Source organism: Vespula vulgaris, chromosome 3, assembly GCF_905475345.1.
Source record: "Vespula vulgaris chromosome 3, iyVesVulg1.1, whole genome shotgun sequence".
Taxonomy (NCBI): domain Eukaryota; kingdom Metazoa; phylum Arthropoda; class Insecta; order Hymenoptera; family Vespidae; genus Vespula; species Vespula vulgaris.
Window position 1 is genome coordinate 8165521 of NC_066588.1, and position 20260 is coordinate 8185780.

The 20260-nt window shown below is 27.3% G+C and overlaps 5 protein-coding genes across 13 annotated transcripts; 2 read left to right on the forward strand and 3 right to left on the reverse strand.

The window, feature by feature from the left end:
* Positions 1-32: 32 nt before the first annotated feature.
* Positions 33-8861, reverse strand: LOC127062859 (sialin-like). 5 transcript variants are annotated; one of them, XM_050991784.1, is made up of 6 exons: positions 4206-5918; positions 4032-4063; positions 3056-3899; positions 2641-2960; positions 2328-2572; positions 33-422 (listed from the first exon to the last, which is right to left on the reverse strand). In XM_050991784.1, the coding sequence occupies exons 1-6, from the start codon at positions 4217-4219 to the stop codon at positions 258-260; spliced, it is 1620 nt and encodes a 539-aa protein (XP_050847741.1). In that variant the 5' UTR covers positions 4220-5918; the 3' UTR covers positions 33-257. The 5 variants fall into 5 exon arrangements, with proteins under 5 accessions (XP_050847741.1, XP_050847740.1, XP_050847743.1 ...); XM_050991783.1 differs by lacking the exons at positions 4032-4063; positions 4206-5918 and adding an exon at positions 8713-8861; XM_050991786.1 differs by lacking the exons at positions 4032-4063; positions 4206-5918 and adding an exon at positions 7839-7971.
* LOC127062858 (2-hydroxyacyl-CoA lyase 1) lies at positions 7844-12020 on the forward strand. Its single transcript, XM_050991782.1, has 12 exons — positions 7844-7994; positions 9318-9459; positions 9540-9624; positions 9733-9914; positions 10053-10229; positions 10339-10580; positions 10664-10849; positions 10931-11006; positions 11079-11316; positions 11380-11487; positions 11556-11679; positions 11748-12020. Exons 1-12 carry the CDS (start codon positions 7950-7952, stop codon positions 11841-11843), a joined length of 1701 nt encoding a protein of 566 aa, XP_050847739.1. The 5' UTR covers positions 7844-7949; the 3' UTR covers positions 11844-12020.
* LOC127062863 (protein GrpE-like) lies at positions 11932-13117 on the reverse strand. 5 transcript variants are annotated; one of them, XM_050991795.1, is made up of 3 exons: positions 13024-13117; positions 12336-12422; positions 11932-12270 (listed from the first exon to the last, which is right to left on the reverse strand). In XM_050991795.1, the coding sequence occupies exons 2-3, from the start codon at positions 12416-12418 to the stop codon at positions 12021-12023; spliced, it is 333 nt and encodes a 110-aa protein (XP_050847752.1). In that variant the 5' UTR covers positions 12419-12422; positions 13024-13117; the 3' UTR covers positions 11932-12020. The 5 variants fall into 5 exon arrangements, with proteins under 5 accessions (XP_050847752.1, XP_050847750.1, XP_050847755.1 ...); XM_050991793.1 differs by lacking the exon at positions 13024-13117 and adding an exon at positions 12916-13015; XM_050991798.1 differs by lacking the exon at positions 13024-13117 and adding an exon at positions 12604-12864 and having other exon boundaries at positions 12336-12418.
* A 61-nt stretch (positions 13118-13178) lies between these two features.
* On the forward strand, positions 13179-15747 carry LOC127062861 (FAS-associated factor 2). The gene is made up of 8 exons (XM_050991791.1): positions 13179-13545; positions 13622-13702; positions 13774-14002; positions 14073-14259; positions 14385-14558; positions 14650-14745; positions 14827-15139; positions 15224-15747. Exons 1-8 carry the CDS (start codon positions 13486-13488, stop codon positions 15386-15388), a joined length of 1305 nt encoding a protein of 434 aa, XP_050847748.1. The 5' UTR covers positions 13179-13485; the 3' UTR covers positions 15389-15747.
* Positions 15748-17540: 1793 nt separating this feature from the next.
* LOC127062862 (serine/threonine-protein kinase RIO3-like) lies at positions 17541-19250 on the reverse strand. The gene is made up of 5 exons (XM_050991792.1): positions 18985-19250; positions 18601-18717; positions 18336-18517; positions 18113-18213; positions 17541-17955 (listed from the first exon to the last, which is right to left on the reverse strand). Exons 2-5 carry the CDS (start codon positions 18693-18695, stop codon positions 17692-17694), a joined length of 642 nt encoding a protein of 213 aa, XP_050847749.1. The 5' UTR covers positions 18696-18717; positions 18985-19250; the 3' UTR covers positions 17541-17691.
* Between the last annotated feature and the right edge of the window lie 1010 nt (positions 19251-20260).

The following is a 20260-nucleotide window of genomic DNA, read 5'->3' on the forward strand; positions in this document are numbered from 1 at the left end:
CGTATTTAAGTAATATAAATAAAGTCGATATGTCCTCTGAAAAATTCATTGATTTAATTATTTTATATTGATTAAAAATGTTTATAATTTATATAAATATGTAATATATTATATCGTAACAATTAAAATAACATTGATTTAATATTATCAAATCTTTTTTTAATTTTAATTTAGATGTTCTATATTATATATTGTATTCTTCCGATTTCGATTTTAGAAAGGAATAATCAAAACAATCGAAGTATAGAATAGCGTGTCTATGCTTCTCTTTCTCTTCCCCTTCCTCGCTCTGCATCTGGGACATCTTCAATTTCATTCCATTTTTGTATTTCCCCACTTCCACCAATAATAAAAACAATCATACTCAGAATACACACAGCGGCAGCAATCATAAATAGTTGTCGCCATTTATGGATTGGATTCTAAGAAAAAAATTTATTTATTTATCATCAAAAAACGACGAATATTATAAAGATATAAAATAAATTAAAAAACAATTGTGTATATACATACAAAAATATCTTAATGTATAGAATGAATGTGATATATGATCGCTATACAGTAAAATAAAAAGAAATACAAAATATTAAATAATCATTTTGTATTACGTAATTACTTATATTGCCGATATTATTCTTCTTGTCAATGAATAATAAAAAATTATTATCTTTTTATTTATTTTTATTTCATATTTATTTAAAAGTCATATAATAATTACATATTTCTAGCTAAACATAAAAACTTACCCACAAGATTATTACTTTTGATAATAAGAAAAATTCATGTGAAGTTTTATGTGAACTTTTCAATACCTCTTAATAAAATTTAACGAAATTCTTAGATATTATTAATTTATTATAATTATTATCACGATATTATTAGTTATATCCTAATATATTTTTATTACATAATTTCTTCTTATTTATACCATATATACGGAAACCTTAATAAAGATGATGACAACGATGAAAGCTTTGATATATTAGCAAGCAAGTATGAAAAGTAATGCGTTGTGCCATTTTTCTCAATAAAACGATGCGTGGACATATCTTGTACTGTAAATTATTGCTTATAATTTATATAAAAACGGGAGATATCTAATAGTCGTTATCACCGTGAATCTTATTGAAAATCTCAGGCACGTTTCAATAAAAGGAGAAACTTCTCACGTGTTTGGAATATCTTATTTCGCCATTTCGTACGCGCATTACCTTTCTAATCCAATAACCATGCGCAATAACGTAAATCTGATGAGAGAAAACTAACATAATGACGTTAAATTATGATTAATCTTATGACATCAATAATAAACGAATGTTGTCATCTGTTGTATTCTTGTTATATGTACGGGAGACGAAACATGTTAGGATTTTATCACGTTCCATTTTGATAATTGCATTTGACTGATTTAATTTTATTTTGAAAACAAGATAAATGCCTAAAATGGTCTGTACAATAAGATACACGATATATGTAGTACAAGATAATACCAAGATGCTGAATAGGTGAGAACGAAATTTTGCACGGAAGGCACATACACCTATATGATTATGTAATAAAGCTCATACTATGATACAAAACATAGCACAATATAATAACAACGTGTTTGATTTGCGGAAAACAATTTTGTACCCAAGATACATATACAACGGCATAATACGATACGTAATATAAGATACACGATATAATACAGGATAGTATTAAGGTGTTAGATATGTAAGAAGCAATTTTACACAGCAGACACATATACAACTACCTAATAAAGCGTGTACTATGAGATATAAAGCATAGTAATAATAAGGTGTTTGATGTGAGAAAAACAATTTTACACGGCATATATATAACGACTCAATACGATACATATTACGAGATACACAACGTAGTATATTAATTTATAATGTGCGAAAAGCAATTTTGCACGCAAGGTACATATACAACTAATTAGAACCGGCTGTACTATGAGATACAAAACACAGCACAGGATAGTACTAATCTGCTGAATATGTAAAAAGCAATTTTGCACGTAAGGAATAAGTATTTAGTGAAATCCGTACTACGAGATATACAACATAGTTCAAGACAGTACTAGGGCGTTGGATATGAAAAAAAAATGAAATCGTTCAAAAAACGCATATACCAACTACTTGGGACTGTCCTTACTATGAGATATGCAATCTACAGAATTTTTTCTGTGATATGAAGTTGTTAGACATATATATATATATATATATATATATATATATATATATATATATATAGATCACAATTAAACGAACATGTATTATGATTATCTTAAGAAATGTATTTAATCAAATGATTAAACTCACCCCATATTTGCCTGCAATTTCTTCCACCATTATCGGTATTATTATACTAGAGATACTCCCAACAGTATTCATAATTCCGTACAAAAAACCTGCAAAGTTCGGAGAAATATCTTGATTGTTCGAGAGATTCGCTATACTCGCCGCTCCATTGAAACCCAATGCCAAAAATAAGAATACATTAGCAAGGTATAAGTTGCATTCAGCATAACCAACTAATATTAGAAAGATGCCTGGTAAAAAATGGGCTGGAAAAAATAAAAAATTATATTCTATCCAAATTTTTATTTTCCGTCTATAAACGTTTATTACTTACAAAATATACATGCGCCTTTTCGAAGTTTAGTGATGGACATAACTTCTTTCTTTTTGATGTTATCGCCAGCCCAACAAAAAAAGAAGCCAAATAACATTCTACCAGCCCAAGGAAGACCGGCAGCACCACCACCTTTGGTAAGATCGAAACCTAATGCTTTCGACATATATAACATCAGCGAATTTTGGTAAAAAAAGATTAAGAAAAGATTGCCAAAGTGGCAGATAACAAGACTAAGAAACGGAATCGAAGTAAGTATCGCTTTTATCGGTGTCTGTTTTAACGTAGGCTTTTGCATTCTGACTATTCCTGCTTGAGAACTGAAAGTATATAAAGGAAATAATAATAATAATAATATTGATTTTTTACTTAGAAATAGATAGCAAGATCAGTCATTTATACACAAATAAGTTACCTTAAAATATAATCTTTTTCCTCTTGAGTTATACCCGGATGTTCCGCAGGTGAATCAAAGGCTAATAATATCCAAAAAAATATCCATAGGAACATCAGCAAGGATGGTATATACCATGCAGATTCCCAGTTTAAATATTGAGCAATAGCAGCAACTAAAGGATACGTAAAAATGGTACCAAATGTACCACCTAAAAGAGACCATATAAAACGTGCTCGTTCATGAGGAGGTGCCCATTTGGCAACTAAAGTGTGACAAGCAGGAAAAGTAACACCTCCGGTAAATCCTACTATTATTCTAGCAAATACGAGTATAGCCCAGTGAAGGTCTGCGAGTATAGGAGTGATTAGACATAAAGTAGCAGCTACTATGGATGTCCAAAGAATCGCCCGTCTTGGACCCCATTTCAAGGCCATCACACCACCAAGGAAACATCCAGGAAGATATCCGTAACCGTAAGCAGCTATCAATTGCCCGCGAATTTGAGGACCCCAATCGAAAGGTAATCCACTGAAGAGCGATAAAGTCGCAGATCGAACTGGTTGTTCCTCTGTTTCTTCTGCTTGTCGGGCAATACGTTCACCTTCAAGCTCAATCTCTTTGGTTTCATGAAAGTTCAATTTTCTATCCAGAATATATTCTTCGATGAAGTCAATCGGTTCGAACATCAAAAGAGATCGCCGTTGGCGTTCATTGTCACGGAAACATGCACCAGTTATTGGTTCGGTCGGTAGAGCCTTGATCATTGGTACTGCCAAAATAGGCATTTGCAAACGACACATGTAACTGGTCCAGCAACAGGTGAACATCATTAAGCATATTAATAATCTCGCTGGAATCCATCCTGTAAATTAATGATCGACAAGTTTGAATCGGTTAATTTATAATTATGCAATCGCTATGACTAATGTATTGAACTTTAAGACGTTTGAAATTTAATCGGATCGTTTTACAAATCATCTTTCCAGCGACTTACGTAAAAATTTCCAGACAAACGTTGGGTATCTTCTAGAAATAATAATACGTATAATTTAGTTATACTCAACGATCAATCCACAAGCTAGTCGTTCTTTCTTTTTCAAAGACAATTATTACGTGAAAGAGAAACGAACGACTTTGTGGTTCGATAATCAAGCATTACCAAACATACATTATATTATGCATTGATGCATATCACCAGAGAAACTAACTGAGTGAATTATAGTAATCACTACTTCTTTCACACGGATTTGTAAAATCTATTATTTGAGATTAAATTTTGAATAGGAACTTTCTCATCTCAAATTGTTTCTCACTATATATTTGTATAATAACGCTATTTAAATCGTTATAGCAACCAATATAAATATGAAGTTAACTGTTATTATTCAATAGAAAAAAAATCACATATAAAGAAATATTCCTTTTTTTTTTGCAATCGTGTTTTCGCGTTCGCGTTAACATGTGAATTGAAAAAGTACTTTGTCGAATGACGAGGCAGAAGCTTACATGAAATATTTTCTAGTGTACGCATATAAATAAATGTTAATGTTATTAAATACATAAGAACTCGTTAAAAAAAAAATAAATAAATTGGCGAATTTCAGATAGTTAAATAACGATTTCGAAATCGTGGATTAAAAATCCTATCCGATCGTATTTATCGGAAAATTATGACGGTTCATGTTCAAGGACGCATCAAATATACTTGGTTATATATTATGTGACGATGTAATATCGTGACTCGAATAGATACGTACGAGAAATCACGGTGAAATAAAAACTTCAATTTATATGTCCTCTTGTAATACCGTTCAAACTGTCGCAATTAGACTAACTGGGATGATCTATACTATCAAATTACAAAATATTTGTGCGGATGTATGCATCGACTTCGCAATGTGATCGATAATTTCACAACCTTGTAGTCAATTGAAAAATATAAATAAATGATTATATAATCGTATTTCTCTCATTAATCTACGAAAAATTACATCCATATTCATTATTCATAAATGAATATAATTTTCGTCCGCTGTTTTAAAAGGTGCCTCAAACAAGTTAGAATTCAAGTAAGAAGGTTAAATAACGGACGCAAAATGCAAACCATGCCAAAAATGCCGAAAGCAATTGTAATCATCCTGTCGAGCTCAAGGAAATTTACATTTGCCTAGGATCGAAAGATCAACAATGGCGTAGCAATTTACATTGATGTTGGTTACTTGACATTTTTGTTTGAAAGATAAATTGCTTCTATATACTATTATAGAAAATTACATAAAATCACGTCGTGTGAATTTTGCTAGAATAATATCGCATGAAAGCATATAAAATCGCATAAGATTTATAAAACATGAAATCGCCAATATCGTTTGATACTACGCTAATGAAGAGCAGAAAAGAAAACCGTTGACTTTCTTCGATACAAACGTCCAGTAATGACAACAAGAGTGAAATATCAAAGGAAAGTCGGTTATCCGAGATATTTATATAAATGATATGTTCTCTAACAAAAAAATAAGAATATTATTTTAAATTATTTTGTAGGAAAATGGTAATTAAGTGATAGTTGTGCTATTAGGTGTGCTATCAAGCGGTATAGATCGCGTGCAATTTATTGTTTGAGCTACTTTTACCAACGACCAGATTATCATGTTTGAAAAACTCATTACTTTCACTTACAATTAGTTAGACTGCGCGCTGCATAAAGAATGACACGTTTTTCGCGATTTCATATTCTTTATAAATTTTGCGAAAATAATACTTTTTGCTTGCTCTCTTTCGATTTGTAAAAAAAGAAGAAAAGAAAAGAAAAATAATAATTAAAAATATAAAAAAAGAACTTGAGAGAAGTACACATTTTTTGTTCTTTCGATTTTGAAACGTATAACAAAATGTGTACAATATATAATGTTAACTAGGTCATTTCGAATAACAGAATATCTTGATATCCTGTCGCATATTCGAGTTGAATAACTTACTTGAAATAAGCATTTGTAACTTCTTTTTCATTCTACTCACTGTCAAGGAAAGAAAAAAAAATCAGATCACGTACGATTAAAAGCACACTTAGACAATTTCAACTTGACGATACTAGTTCGTGCAAATAATTGGTGAAGTGTCACAAGATATCAATTTCGGAAGTTGTCGCACGAAATAAACTCTACCAACCTAGATGAAGGACTGGTGACATTGGACATCGAGAAGCGTATTTATATATCTTGCTACAGGTAAAAGCGCAGAGGTGGAGACTCGGATGAGCTTCTTTTAAGGATAGAGACCTTTTCTTATAGTTTTAAATGATTTTTAAATTTTTCATGAAGAAATGTCCTTTCGAATCATTATTTGAATTATTATTATTATTATTATTATTATTATTATTATTATTATTATTATTATTATTATTATTATTATTATTATTATTATTACTACTATTACTACTACTACACTACTACTACTACTACTACTACTACTACTACTACTACTACTACTACTACTTATTTATTTATTATTATTATTATTATTTCAATAATTCAGATATTATGTCAAATCAATCAATAAAATATCAATATTTTATGTAATAATGATTTTTATTATATAATAGATTATTATATGCATATGATTATACATCGATTATTGTAAATGTATATGTATATTTGTATATATATTCGACAATGTTTAACCTATTTACTGTTACTATTCATATTCACATCTATCAAATATATATCCTTTCATTAATTAATTTGCGATAATTTGCATATATATTTTTATAAATAATCGATAAACGAAAGGTTCATTTCTCTATTCTCGTTTTCTTTTAATATCTGTTATTATTTCATTATATATATAAAAAGTTCACATTATAAGAAATTGTAAATAAATAAGTTTCTAAAAATTTGCAATAAATTTATATTTAAAGAATCATCTTATATAAGAATCATCTGGGTGTAATAGATCTTCTATATTACAAAATTTGGAAAATAATAAGTCTTCTAGTACAAAATGTACTAACACATTTTAATATAGTCTTGCAAAAAGAATTTTGTTCAAAAATATGTCTATTTAGCTTTTATTATCTTTTGATTTATAACCTTACAACCGAAATATTATTAGAATTTACCTCTCCTAAATTCTAAAGTATTTACTTTCTTCTTCGAAAGTATGGCTTAAAACTTGCTTCGTATAGATTGTTAGTTACTTTTACAAGTTATACATATATATATATGTATACACACACACACACACACACACACCACACATACGCGCGCGCATACATATGTGTACATGCGCGTGCGTGCTCATGTGTGAATACGGTATTTTAATTCTAAGAACACTTGAGCGTTTAGAATTGCATGGATTAATTTGTCCAGAAAAGATTGTTTTAAACTTTAAACTACAAATTTTTCTGTAATTACTAAATTGTTAAGACATAGTAAAAGTAAAGACAAATAAGTATTTTACTACTAAATAAGATATTTTTACAATTATTTTACAACTAAATAGGATATCTTAAATATAATATTTCTTTGGCGTTATATATTTATCAATGTTACAGAAATATCTGAAATATTTATCTAGAAAATATTTATTGGAATTCGTAAAATTTTTATTATTAACAAGCTCAATAGATAATTTTGGAATAAAAAATATCTTACATGTTAAGTCTAGAGTTATAAATAAAATTATCGGAATGATAAGATATTCGAAAGAATAATTTATATTATATATTCTATGTTAATATCCGTTTACGTAAAATCTAAATTTTAAAAGTAGCGATTAATGATAAAATAAAAGATTGACTCACTTATAGATAGATTGACGAGTTCGAATCTGAAGTTTTCTTAGTGGACGATTTAAACGAAGAAGAAAAAGTGTCTTCTTTCAGTGTATTGAATTTTGTGAAATTTTTGGAAAAATGAAAGACGGTAATCAAATTATGGCAGAAGCCCTTAAACAACAAGTACGTTTGTAAAAACTGACATTATATTTTGTAGGTTATGTGTTGTTTTATACTTATTATTCATCTTCATTTATCTTCATTTTTATCAATACTATTTTTAAAGAAGCCAAGTGAATCCAATATAAATTTATGCAATGAAATTTTCATAATTCAATATTGAATCTTTGAGTCAAATAAGCAGTTGATCATTTGTATTTGTATATGTATATATTATGTCTTGTATCGTAAAAAAAAAAAAATAGATTAAATTAACTTCTTTTTATATTTACTTTCTTTTCATATTTGTTAGATATTATAGTACAATTTTATATTTGTTAGATATTATATCACATTTTCTAATCAAAATCGTATCTATATTTCTATCATGTTTAAACCAGTTTCCATTAGATAGTTGAACTCGCTTCTCTCCTCTTAACATTCAAATATTTCATGCTTCTTTTTGAAGGAAATTTCAAAATGATCTATCGACTTCTGACCATTATAATTTACTTTTTCTCAATAAAATATTAATATTCTTCTGAAATTTTGATCTTATAATAAATATATAATGAATAAAATTTCTTTACTATTATAAACTATATATATATATATATATACTCTTCTCTTCGTAATTTATATGATGATGCGAATTGTATGTTAAAGATAATATATTATATTTGGTTAATATTTTTAATGCGCAAATACTATGCAAAATTGATTATAATCTTTTTTATCTTACTTTTACGACTCTCATGTTCTTCCCGCGATCCAATGAGTGGTACTTGATCATCATCTTCATAATCCATATAAACAAATGACGAATATAATATAAACAAATATAAACAAATTTCACCTTTATTAAAAATTAATTGTCTTAATATAACCTTATTATGAATTCACAAAACAAGTTAAATACAAATATTTACTGATATGTTCTCTTATTAATATATTAATAATAACAATTTTAATGGAAGTATGACTTATTTCTTTGTTATTCACGTATTATCTGCGTATAAAGAATTACTTATGACTTTATATACCTTTATGAATGTGATAATAATACATATAGACTTAATATAAAAGCTTATCTTTGCTACTCCTACCGTAAATCAAATTATCATATTTGTATACATATGTAATGTTTCTCCATACTTTTATAAAAATCTCTTTGTAAAAAATTATAGATAGAATAAACTATATATTTCTATAAAATTACTTTTTATTACACATAGCAATGATAATAATATTGATATTATTATGGATTAACTGTTGATTTACATTTTCGTTTTATATATCTATGTATTATTTGTATGTCTATTTATTTTATAATCTATAATTTTATAGGGACTAGAATATGTTTTTGGTATAATGGGGCATCCAGTGATAGACCTAGCTATAAACATGCAATTAATAGGTCTACGATACTTAGGATTCAGAAATGAACAAGCTGCATGTTATGCAGCTCAAGCTTATGGTTATTTAACAAGTAAATACGATTAATCAAACTCAATACTTATCACATTATATATTTAGAAGATAAAGTTAATAATATTGAAATTCAAATAGAAAAGCCTGCAGTTGTATTATGCGTATCTGGACCAGGTTTACTTCATGTTATAGGTGGCATGGCTAATGCACAAATTAATTGTTGGTAAGAATATTTTATAAATGTAATGAAATATTTAAAATTTTAATAATATATTGTAAAATGTTTAATTAACGAAGTATTTAATAATGAATCATTAAAATTATTATTTAGGCCGCTTTTAGTACTAGGAGGTTCATGTCCTCAAGATCATGAAGGTATTGGTGGTTTTCAAGAATGGCCTCAAGTAGAAGCTAGTAAGCCTTATTGTAAATACGCAGCTAGACCATCATCTGCAGCTTTAATTCCTCTTCATGTAGAAAAGGCAGTACGATATTCAACCTATGGTAGACCAGGTAGATGCACATTATAAATATTATTTTATACTTCTTTTTCTACTATTTAGTACTATTTAGTACTATTCTACTATTTTGTACCATTATTTTTATGTTTAAACTATGTATTTAATCTTATATTTTATATTTTATTTAAAGGTGCAACTTACTTAGATTTACCAGCTACAATATTAACGGAAAAGGTTGATGAAAATAAAATTGCATTGGTCTTACCTTGCCCTGAACCACCATTGATATTTCCTGACAGTAGACAAATTGAGGAAGCTGTTAATATGTTAATACAGTCAAAAAGACCATTAGTCATAGTAGGCAAAGGTAAACAATAATTCTGTTTTTAAATTAAAAACTAAAACAATCCTATAAAAATAATAATTTTTTAATTATCAATAAAATTGGAATTGTTTTCACGAATAATTAATATCAGGAGCGGCATATGGTCGAGCTGAGCAACAAGTTCGGAAGTTTGTCCATTTAACAGGAGTTCCTTTTCTTCCAACACCAATGGGAAAAGGAGTTGTTCCAGATACGGATCCATTATGTGTTTCTAGTGCAAGAACATATGCTTTACAACAATCTGATGTAATATTATTACTGGGTGCTAGACTCAATTGGATGCTGCATTTTGGGCGTCCACCTCGATTTCAAAGCACTGTAAAAATTATACAGGTACTGGAATTATTATTAAAGGAAATTAATTTATTATATAGCATTCTGAATTAATTAAATATTTTAAATCAAAATTATTTTAGGTTGATCTTTGCGCAGAAGAATTGCATAATTCTATTTCATCTGCAGTTGCTATACAAGCTGATATAAGTTCTACTGTGGAGTCTTTAATAAAGGCACTGCTATATCGAAAATGGACAGTTACTAAAGATTGTCAATGGTGGAATGAACTTAATTCAAAATCAGATAAAAATAAAAAAATTGTGCAGGTACAATTCTATTAAGTATATTATATTATATATATATATCAATATATTAGTGATAATTGTCTGTGATATTTTTACTTGTAGCAAATGTCCTTGAATAAATCTGTACCATTAAATTATTATGCGACTTTTAAATGTATACAAGATTGTATACCAGATGGTAAGTTTCATATTTCAATGGTATGATTTATATTAAGATTTATATTAATGTTATATTTTATTATTTATATAGATTGTATAATTTGTTCCGAGGGTGCTAATACAATGGATATCGGGCGTACTATCCTGTTAAATAATTTACCTCGTCATCGCTTAGATGCTGGAACGTTTGGTACTATGGGTGTAGGTTTAGGTTTTGCAATTGCAGCTGCTCTATATTGTAAAGACAATATGCCTGGAAAGAGAGTGCTTTGTATCGAAGGAGATAGTGCATTTGGTTTTTCTGGAATGGAAATTGAAACTATGTTTAGGTAATATGTTTATTCTTTCCTACTGAAGTCTAAGATTTCTAGTAAAATATTTTATCTTTTCAGATATCAGTTGCCCATTATTGTTATCATAATAAATAATAATGGTATATATAATGGTTTGGATAATAAAACATTTAAAGAAATACAAATGACTGGTGACCCAACACAAGCGTACGTTGTTATATGATTAAACATTGTTAAATATAAATATCTCTTCTAATTAAAAATTTGTGATAAAGGATCCCACCGTATAGCTTAACATCTGAAACTCATTATGAAAAAATGATAGAAATGTTTGGAAAGAAAGGCCATTTCTGCGTAACTATAGATGAAATTCAGCAAGCATTAAAAGAATCATTTGCAGTAAGTTGTACTGAAAAATTCCAAACTTATATTATAATATTACTTTAACATAAAATTACATTTTACAGGAATTAAATACGCCAAGTTTAATAAACATAATGATTGACCCTCAAGCTGATCGTAAGGAACAAAAATATACTTGGCTCACAGAGTCTAAGCTTTAAAATATCAATTTATCAAATTTTTAATCATAATTTTAAGATAATGAATTACTAGGTTTTATCATGGGAAATACATGGAAATATTTACATGTCAAATATAAAATTATAGTTTTATTTACATTATAAAAAAAAAGGTAAAAAAAACTGTAATGTTACAATATAATTATTTACTTGCATAAATTATTCGTTATCTTTTAAAATCTTTGAAAATTTATTTATAACTGGGGTAAGAGGATCTACCATATCTGATCCACTCTTACTTGTACTATCATTAATATTACTTTCTTCATATATTTCCTCTTCAATAGCAGATAAATCTATACCTTTTTTGTCTACTATTTTTAGTAAATTTTGATTTGTTCGTATGACTGCTGTACTGAAATCTCCATTATCTTTTACAAGATCATTTATTATATCCAATTCTTTCTTTCTACAAATTAAAGAACATTATATTAAGAAATGTTAACAATATTACATATAATTTTATATTATTACATTTTTAATGTAATATTCCAAATGTCTTCCAATGTTTCTTCAATTAATACTTCAATATCACTTCTTCCTTTAAATATAGACATCTTTCTAAACAAGCAAATATGAAATTAAATAATATTCTTTTTATGTTACATGAAAATAAAAATTATATATATATTATAACACACACACGCACACACATATATCAATTATAGATGATATAAAAGGTAAACAATTGAGGTTAATGTATATCAAAACATAGAAAAAATTTATAATGATATATAATTACTTGTATCTTTTATAAAATTTCCGGAATTTATTAAAAATATTAAATAATCTCAATTTGTTACTTAAAAATGTCAAGAAATAGCTCCCAGCATTTTCATCACTATTATAAGTTTAAAATACAACAAAACAGATATGCATGAAAGTTCCCGCCATTTTTTATAATAGAAAAGAACTATCTGTTTAGTATTACTATTAATGCAAATTAGAAATACAGTATGACTCATACAACTAAGAATAACTATTTCAAGAAAATATTCATTGATAATAGCCAATCAGTTTATTAAGAAATTTAAAAATGTTATTGGTTACCCACAATAGGATCATAATAGTTTTCTTTGTTAAAAATATATCAAAGTATTTGCTAAGATTCTTCTTTCATTTCAATCTTTTTTAAAAATTATCAACAGAGCGTTTATCTTACTTGATATTTTGAACTTCCTTTTTATTGATAATCTAAAAGAAAAAAATTTACTTTTAGGAAACGTCATTTATGAATTGTAATAATGATCTACCAATAACAATATAGGAGTTTGCTGATTGGTCATCTCTCAGTGTGCAAGGATATGACGTCACTTGTAGTCGTGTCGCATGAAAGAGAACCTTGAAATTGTAAATTATCGTAAAGAGACATGACATCGAAAACATTCGGCGGAAAGCAAAGAAATGAGACGAAACGTATTGTAACGATAATAAGTGGAAAACCATAAAACTTGCGATAAATAAATTAAAAGTTAAATTTCTTTGTATCGCTCTACAAATGTTCGCACAGTTTTTTCGATATTTTGATCGTACACTTATTCTTTGTATCAGCTGATGAATTTGCTATAACGAGAAGAAAGTTTTTAAAAATTCATATTTACATTTCATCGACATAAATATTGTCATGGCAGACCTCCTGGAGGAATTAAACGGTGATCAGACTGAAAAAGTTATTCAGTTTCAGGTAGAAGAATATATTATGCTTTATTACAATCCAAAATATTATTCCTATTGTATTATAATGTATCAATTATTTTTAGGATTTGACAGGCATAGAAGATTTATCTGTCTGTAGAGATGTTTTGCAAAGGCATAATTGGAATTTGGAAGTGGCTGTTCAGGTATTTGTGAATATCTTTCAAGTAAGATATTTTTTATCGTCCATGATGATAAATGTATTATATTATGTTAGGAACAATTGAATTTATATGAAGGACGTCCGTCAATGTATGCACAAGATTCAAGATCTAGGCCACCACAAGTCGTTGATGACAGTAGTTCTAGAATATATTTTAACCATGCAAGTAGTTCGAGTGGTGGAGGCGGTGGTCTTCTACCTTATATCTTTTCTATGTGTTATAATATAGTTTGGAGTATCTTGCAGCTAGGTTTAGCAATATTTAGGTCAGAAGTCAGGCCCAGTACGTATAACATGAATATAGTAGAAACATGAAGTTAGCGTGTATAAAACAATATATTTTGTTCTTCAAGTTTCTTCTGATCCAGTGGAAGATGTAATGACATTCATTAGATCATATGAGGAACGTTATGGCAACGTCCATCCTGTATTTTATCAGGGTTCTTACAGTCAAGCTCTATCTGATGCCAAACAAGAGTTAAGATTTTTATTAGTTTATTTACAAAAAGATGAGGCCCAAGATACTGATCAATGGTGCAGGTAAAGTTTGTAGTAATTAATAGTAGTAACAATTTATAATATATGTATAACAAATAAGAAAGAGCAAACTATATATAAGTGAATTGCTTTTTGTATGGTTAACGTCAAACAAACTTTTACTCTAGAAATACATTGAATGATCCTGAAGTTATACGATTTATAAATACTCATACATTATTTTGGGCTTGTAATGTACAATCTGGAGAAGGCTATAAAGTTGCAGAATCTCTTAAATCTGGCTCTTATCCTTTCTTGGCTATTATTGTTTTGAAAGACAATCGAATGACAATAGTTGGACGGTACGTAGCAGCAATTGAATTCTTAAAAAATATAAAACTTCATTTTTCATAGAATATAGCCAATAGATATTCTAAAAACATGATTTTATAGGATGGAAGGTACACCATCTTCTGCTGATTTAATATCACGTTTACAAACAATTATTCAACAGAATGAAATTAATTTAATTCAAGCACGTCAAGATAGGTAAATTAACTTTTAAATTGATCATGTAATTGGCTAATTAGAAAAGTAATAAAATTCTATATGATTATTTTTGTATTACAGAGCAGAACGCAGTGCTGCACAGTCATTACGTCAACAGCAAGATCGTGCATATGAAGAATCATTACGTGCTGATCAGGAAAAAGATCGTAGAAGAGAGGAAGAACGTAGGGCTCGAGAAGAACAAGAGGCACGTGAAAAGGAACAATTAAATGCGCAAGAACAGGAAATAGAAAGAATTCGTCTTGAAAAAGAACTTACTGTTCACAAAATACCTATGGAACCTGAACCTGCTAATCCTAATGCTTGTCATTTACAAATTAAATTGGGTGAAAGGACAATGAAAAGGCGATTCCTTATGTCTGACACAATTGAAGTAATGCGATATTTACTTTTTTAAAACTAAACATTTAGCTTAATTTCTCAAGAATAATGTCAATGATTAATATTTAATTTACAGGACGTATATCATTGGATATTTAGTCAACCGGATTCCCCTGCAAGTTTTGAGATAACAACGAGTTATCCTAAAAGAATCCTATATCCATGCAGAGATATTTCAACTTTATCATCAGCTGGCTTAACCCATAGAGAAGTTTTGCATGTTAATGATTTAGCTGACTAACCTTGATTAATAATTCAATAATTCATTCTTAATATTTTAAGTATCATTCCGATAAAAGAATGATACTATCACAAGAGGAACTTATCAAAAGATTATAATGTGTGTGTATATATATATATATATTATATTTGATATGTATATATATATATATATATTTGATACATTCTAGTATTTTATGTAAAGTTCAGTCTACTGAGATGAGAAAATAGTTATAAAAGAATGTCATTGTATGAACAATATGATACAAAGATAAGTATTGAAAAGGTGTTCATTGTGTTATAATTTTGGAGAGAATTGTTGGTATTAAAAAATGGTGGCCATAAGTAATATGTTCATTAAAATATATAACTAGAAAAAGATTGAATTTTGTTTAAAAAGTTTAAAAAGTAGGAAACAAAAACATACCCGTTTTTGTTTAAGAACAAACAAATGTGCATTATATTTTGCTTGAGATAATTTATATATTAATGAAGTAAAGTATTTTAAATCCTTATGCGTTACTACGTGATCAAAAAAATTTATAAAATGTATGATTTGTGTACAATTGAAGAAAAAAAAATCTTTTAAATTGCATTAGTCGTGCATAAAACATAAGACTATGTAACGCAAATGGCATTTTATAAAAATAAAGAATATCTTCATCTAAATGCAATTTGGAAAAAGGGATAATGAGATAATACACATTATATTTTATTTTACTAAAGTAAAAGTAAATTTAGTATTTAATTGGCATTTATACTATTATGTACAAAAACAATGCTAACACCATTGGTTTTATTGCATTTAAATATAATTTAATAAATCTACAACATTTCTATGCAGATAAAAATGTTATTGAAACAAAACTAACTGTACTGCATACAAAGATTTATCCGCATGGCTATGTACATATATTAATTTACTAGAAAGCAGAATGTTTAAGAAAAATATAATTTATTTTGTAGCTTTGTATATTGGTTGTTTAAACCAAAGAAAAATTAAACAATTAGAATCTATTTAAGTAATTAATTCTGTATTTGACATAACAATGTTACTTTTTTTTATGTTGACCTTTTCTTGAATTTTTTTTTGATTTATACAAAATATGAAAGTATAAATGAATGAATAAGTTAAATCTTTATAAATTATTACTGTGCAAAAGATCATATTGAATGGAATAGATTTGCATTCCTGACAGTTGTGTATGGTTTACTTAATGAAAAAGAGACTAATAATATTAATAGAGAAAGAGGAACAAATGCGATATATAAACTTAAAAAAAAATACTTTTGTGTGTGTAAATATTTCATATATTCATTTTTTTTACATTCTTGCTTTCTACTGTTTAAAATATTTTATGTATACGTAAGTATATAAATTTTCATAACTATTATAAGTACAATTGATATTTGGGAAAAACACCATATTTGATATCCATGAAATTGATTTGAAAATTATATCAATTGCAAAATAAAATTTATAAAAAGATAATTAACATAATTTGACTTTTTGTTATTATCAAAATAATGCGCATAAGGATATTAAAATAAATTTTCAGTATCTTTTCATTATCCAAGATTTAACAATAATACTACTGATTTATCGATATATGAAATTATGTTGCAACATTAGAAATGCTTTGTATTATATAAAGTTGTGCGTAACTCATATTACAGAAATCTTAAGGTTATAATATTTTTTACATTTGACGCAATTCAATTAATATATCCTTTCTCAAATTTCTAGTCTTGTTGCACATAAACATACTTTGCAATTGATATTTTATCCTTAAAAAAAAAATGATTTATATATTAAAATATGAAATGTTAATAAACACCCATCTATTTAAATGATGTAATTTTCTGACATTTATAGTATTTCCCATGTACGTATTGTAATTTTATATGATAAAGGTAAGAATGATTTTTCTTACAAAATTAATTAAAGTAAAAATAAAAAGAAATGAAAAAAAAAAATAAAAGATGAGAAAAATGTATACTAAATAATACGTGGCTAAATATTAAGAAAATGCCATAATATATAATTCAATACTTTAGCAAAATGATATTTATTTTAATCAAGAAAAATGTGGAAGCTATAAATTGTAAAATTTAAATAGTTATGAACCTTGTCATATCAAATATTTTTATATATTTAATATCAAGCACTCCTGTTTTTGATTTCACAATGTATTGCAATTAAAATTGTAAACTTGATCAAGAATACAATACAAAGGCAATGAATATTTCATTTAATCAAATATTTCATCTTCATTGCATAAGACTGCTAAAAAAAAACTAATAGAAGATGTACTTTTTCATATCTTATTTGGAATGAGGTCTTGTCTTTGCTTTTTCTTTTGACCATTGTGCATGACTGTGAGCACGCAAACTATTAAATACTTTATTATTTAATTTTACATCAAATCCACCTGTATCTCCTGTGTCAATACCAGGTGGAAATTGTAAAACCCTGCATGCATTTATCCTTGAAGACATTAACATATCATGCTTTGTTACAATTTGTGATCCTTCACCTACTTTTTTATAGCCACAACGAGGTATCGAAGCATACTCCTTTTCTATACTCTAAAATATTTAAAAACATTTACTTATCATCACTGCAATTAGAAGGCGATATAATGTATAACTTCTCTAAATATAATATTTGAGAAATAGCTTTGTAATTATTTGAAATACCTTTTGTTACCTATAAATAAAATCCATCACATATGTATTTACTTACTACAAAACGGTCAAAGTCTTTATTTGTATCATCGGTATCTGTTTTTCTTTCGTCTGGTTCCTCAAATGAAGACATTCGATATTTAGAATATGAAATATTTACTATAATGGAAAATGAAAAAATTAATATAAATTAATAAAATTTAATATAAATTAAGGTAATATGAATGTGACAGAGAGAGAGATATATATATATATATAGATATATATGTGTAAATTATAACCTTTAGAATCACGATTAACCTTTGTTTCAGTACGCTTTAACATCATGTCATATTCTCGATTATATTGAGCTTGTAGCATTTGTGCAATTACTTCATCGCTGTCTGTATCGTTTGATTCATATGTATCATATATCTCTGTAATCGGCTCTTCTTTTAAAGAATCTTTATATTTCTTCAATTCTCTATGTACAAAAATATAATATAAAATAAAATATACGTACATTCTGGTTGAAATAAATAGATTTTTATATATATTAACAATTACTTTTCCTGTAAGCTTTTTGCAAGTTGGTCAGAAGTTATCTCCAACAAACTGACAGGATCTTCTATTGATTGAATTTTTCTCCATGGTGAAGTCATTATCAGAATATAATAGGAAGCGCTAAATAAATAATAAATTTATGTTATGTACACGTAACTAAAATAATTATGGAATAGATAAGAAATATATAATTTTTAGATAGATAAATAGAAAAGTGTGAATATGCTTATATCACGTTTCTCATGTAATATTGAAATAATTACAAAAATTATAATATCGATATCGATTATGATCAAATGTGCAATTCTTAAATATGATTAGTAATCCTTTATGATGAGCTTAGATATATACAAATATATTGTTTTATAAGATAGATAAATTATTTACCACTGACAAAGAGAAAGATGAATCCTAAAAAACAGGCGTAAAATTACAATACGTTGAGAAATATATTCGAAAAGCAGAGTATAATATAAAAATAGAATCGCCCGTTGACTTTACACAAGTGCAAAATATATGGACGACAAAGGACTGCCTACAAGTTTAACTCTATACCTATAAAGTTAGGTAGCGCGCAATATAATTTCTTTTGTATTTGATTATGTATCAAGTGCAATCGTTTGTTAATTTCACTAAATAAAAAAAACTGCCTATAAATATAATTCTATATTTATAAAGTTAGATGGCGCGCAACATCGTTTCTTTTATTTGTTAGCAGTTTCTATAATAAAAGTTCTAAGTCGCTGAACGAGTAAACTAAATCGAACAGTACTGCCATCTATTAATTCCAAATGAAACTAATTGTGTAAAAGTAATAATTCGACACCATTGAATCAAAAATTCTTCTTTAACGATGAATCAATGCATTTCTTATTATAATAATGCTTGATAAGTAAATTACAGATCACATTGAAAGTAATGTCGATTTTGAAAAAAAATGAACAAAATATGTTTCTTTCTTTATTAAATATTTTAAATCCATTTAAAGACTTATAAATGATATATTCTTTGGATACACAATCTTTTAGCGTGTACAGTATAAAAGAAACAAGAATCAATTACATGTTAACATTTATAATAATTTTTAACAATTATATATATATATATATTCAGTGACACTGTTATGATAACTTCACGTTCCTTTAAATCTCATAAGATAAATATACCAATTTCTTTACTATCTTCTCAAACAATCTTTTATATCCGTTACCTTTATTACCAACATACGGTATAATGTTGGTATATTGAAAATTTATATGTATGAGCCTCAAGATTTCTCATACGATTTCTACAAAATTAAACATTTAAGTAATATATTCCTTTTGAAATTTTGATTTTATAATTAATTCGTATATTTAATAATAACATTTACTTATAGTATTACAGAAAATATAATCGTAATTTATTATATTTATATATGGTGTTGGATTATCGAGTGATTTTGTTAAGACATTTCGACTTAAGAAAATAAGTAAATAACGAAGAAATCGAAATATAAAAAATGTTCAATCGAATTTAACGTAATTATTTAGTAAATACGTTGGGAAAATATACGCAGCAAACAAGTAACGTTATCTCTGAGATGGCTTGCTGTTTCTATTAGTGCAGATGCGTAACGAACATATTCATTCGTACGTTGCGTACGAAAATACATCCAACCCTT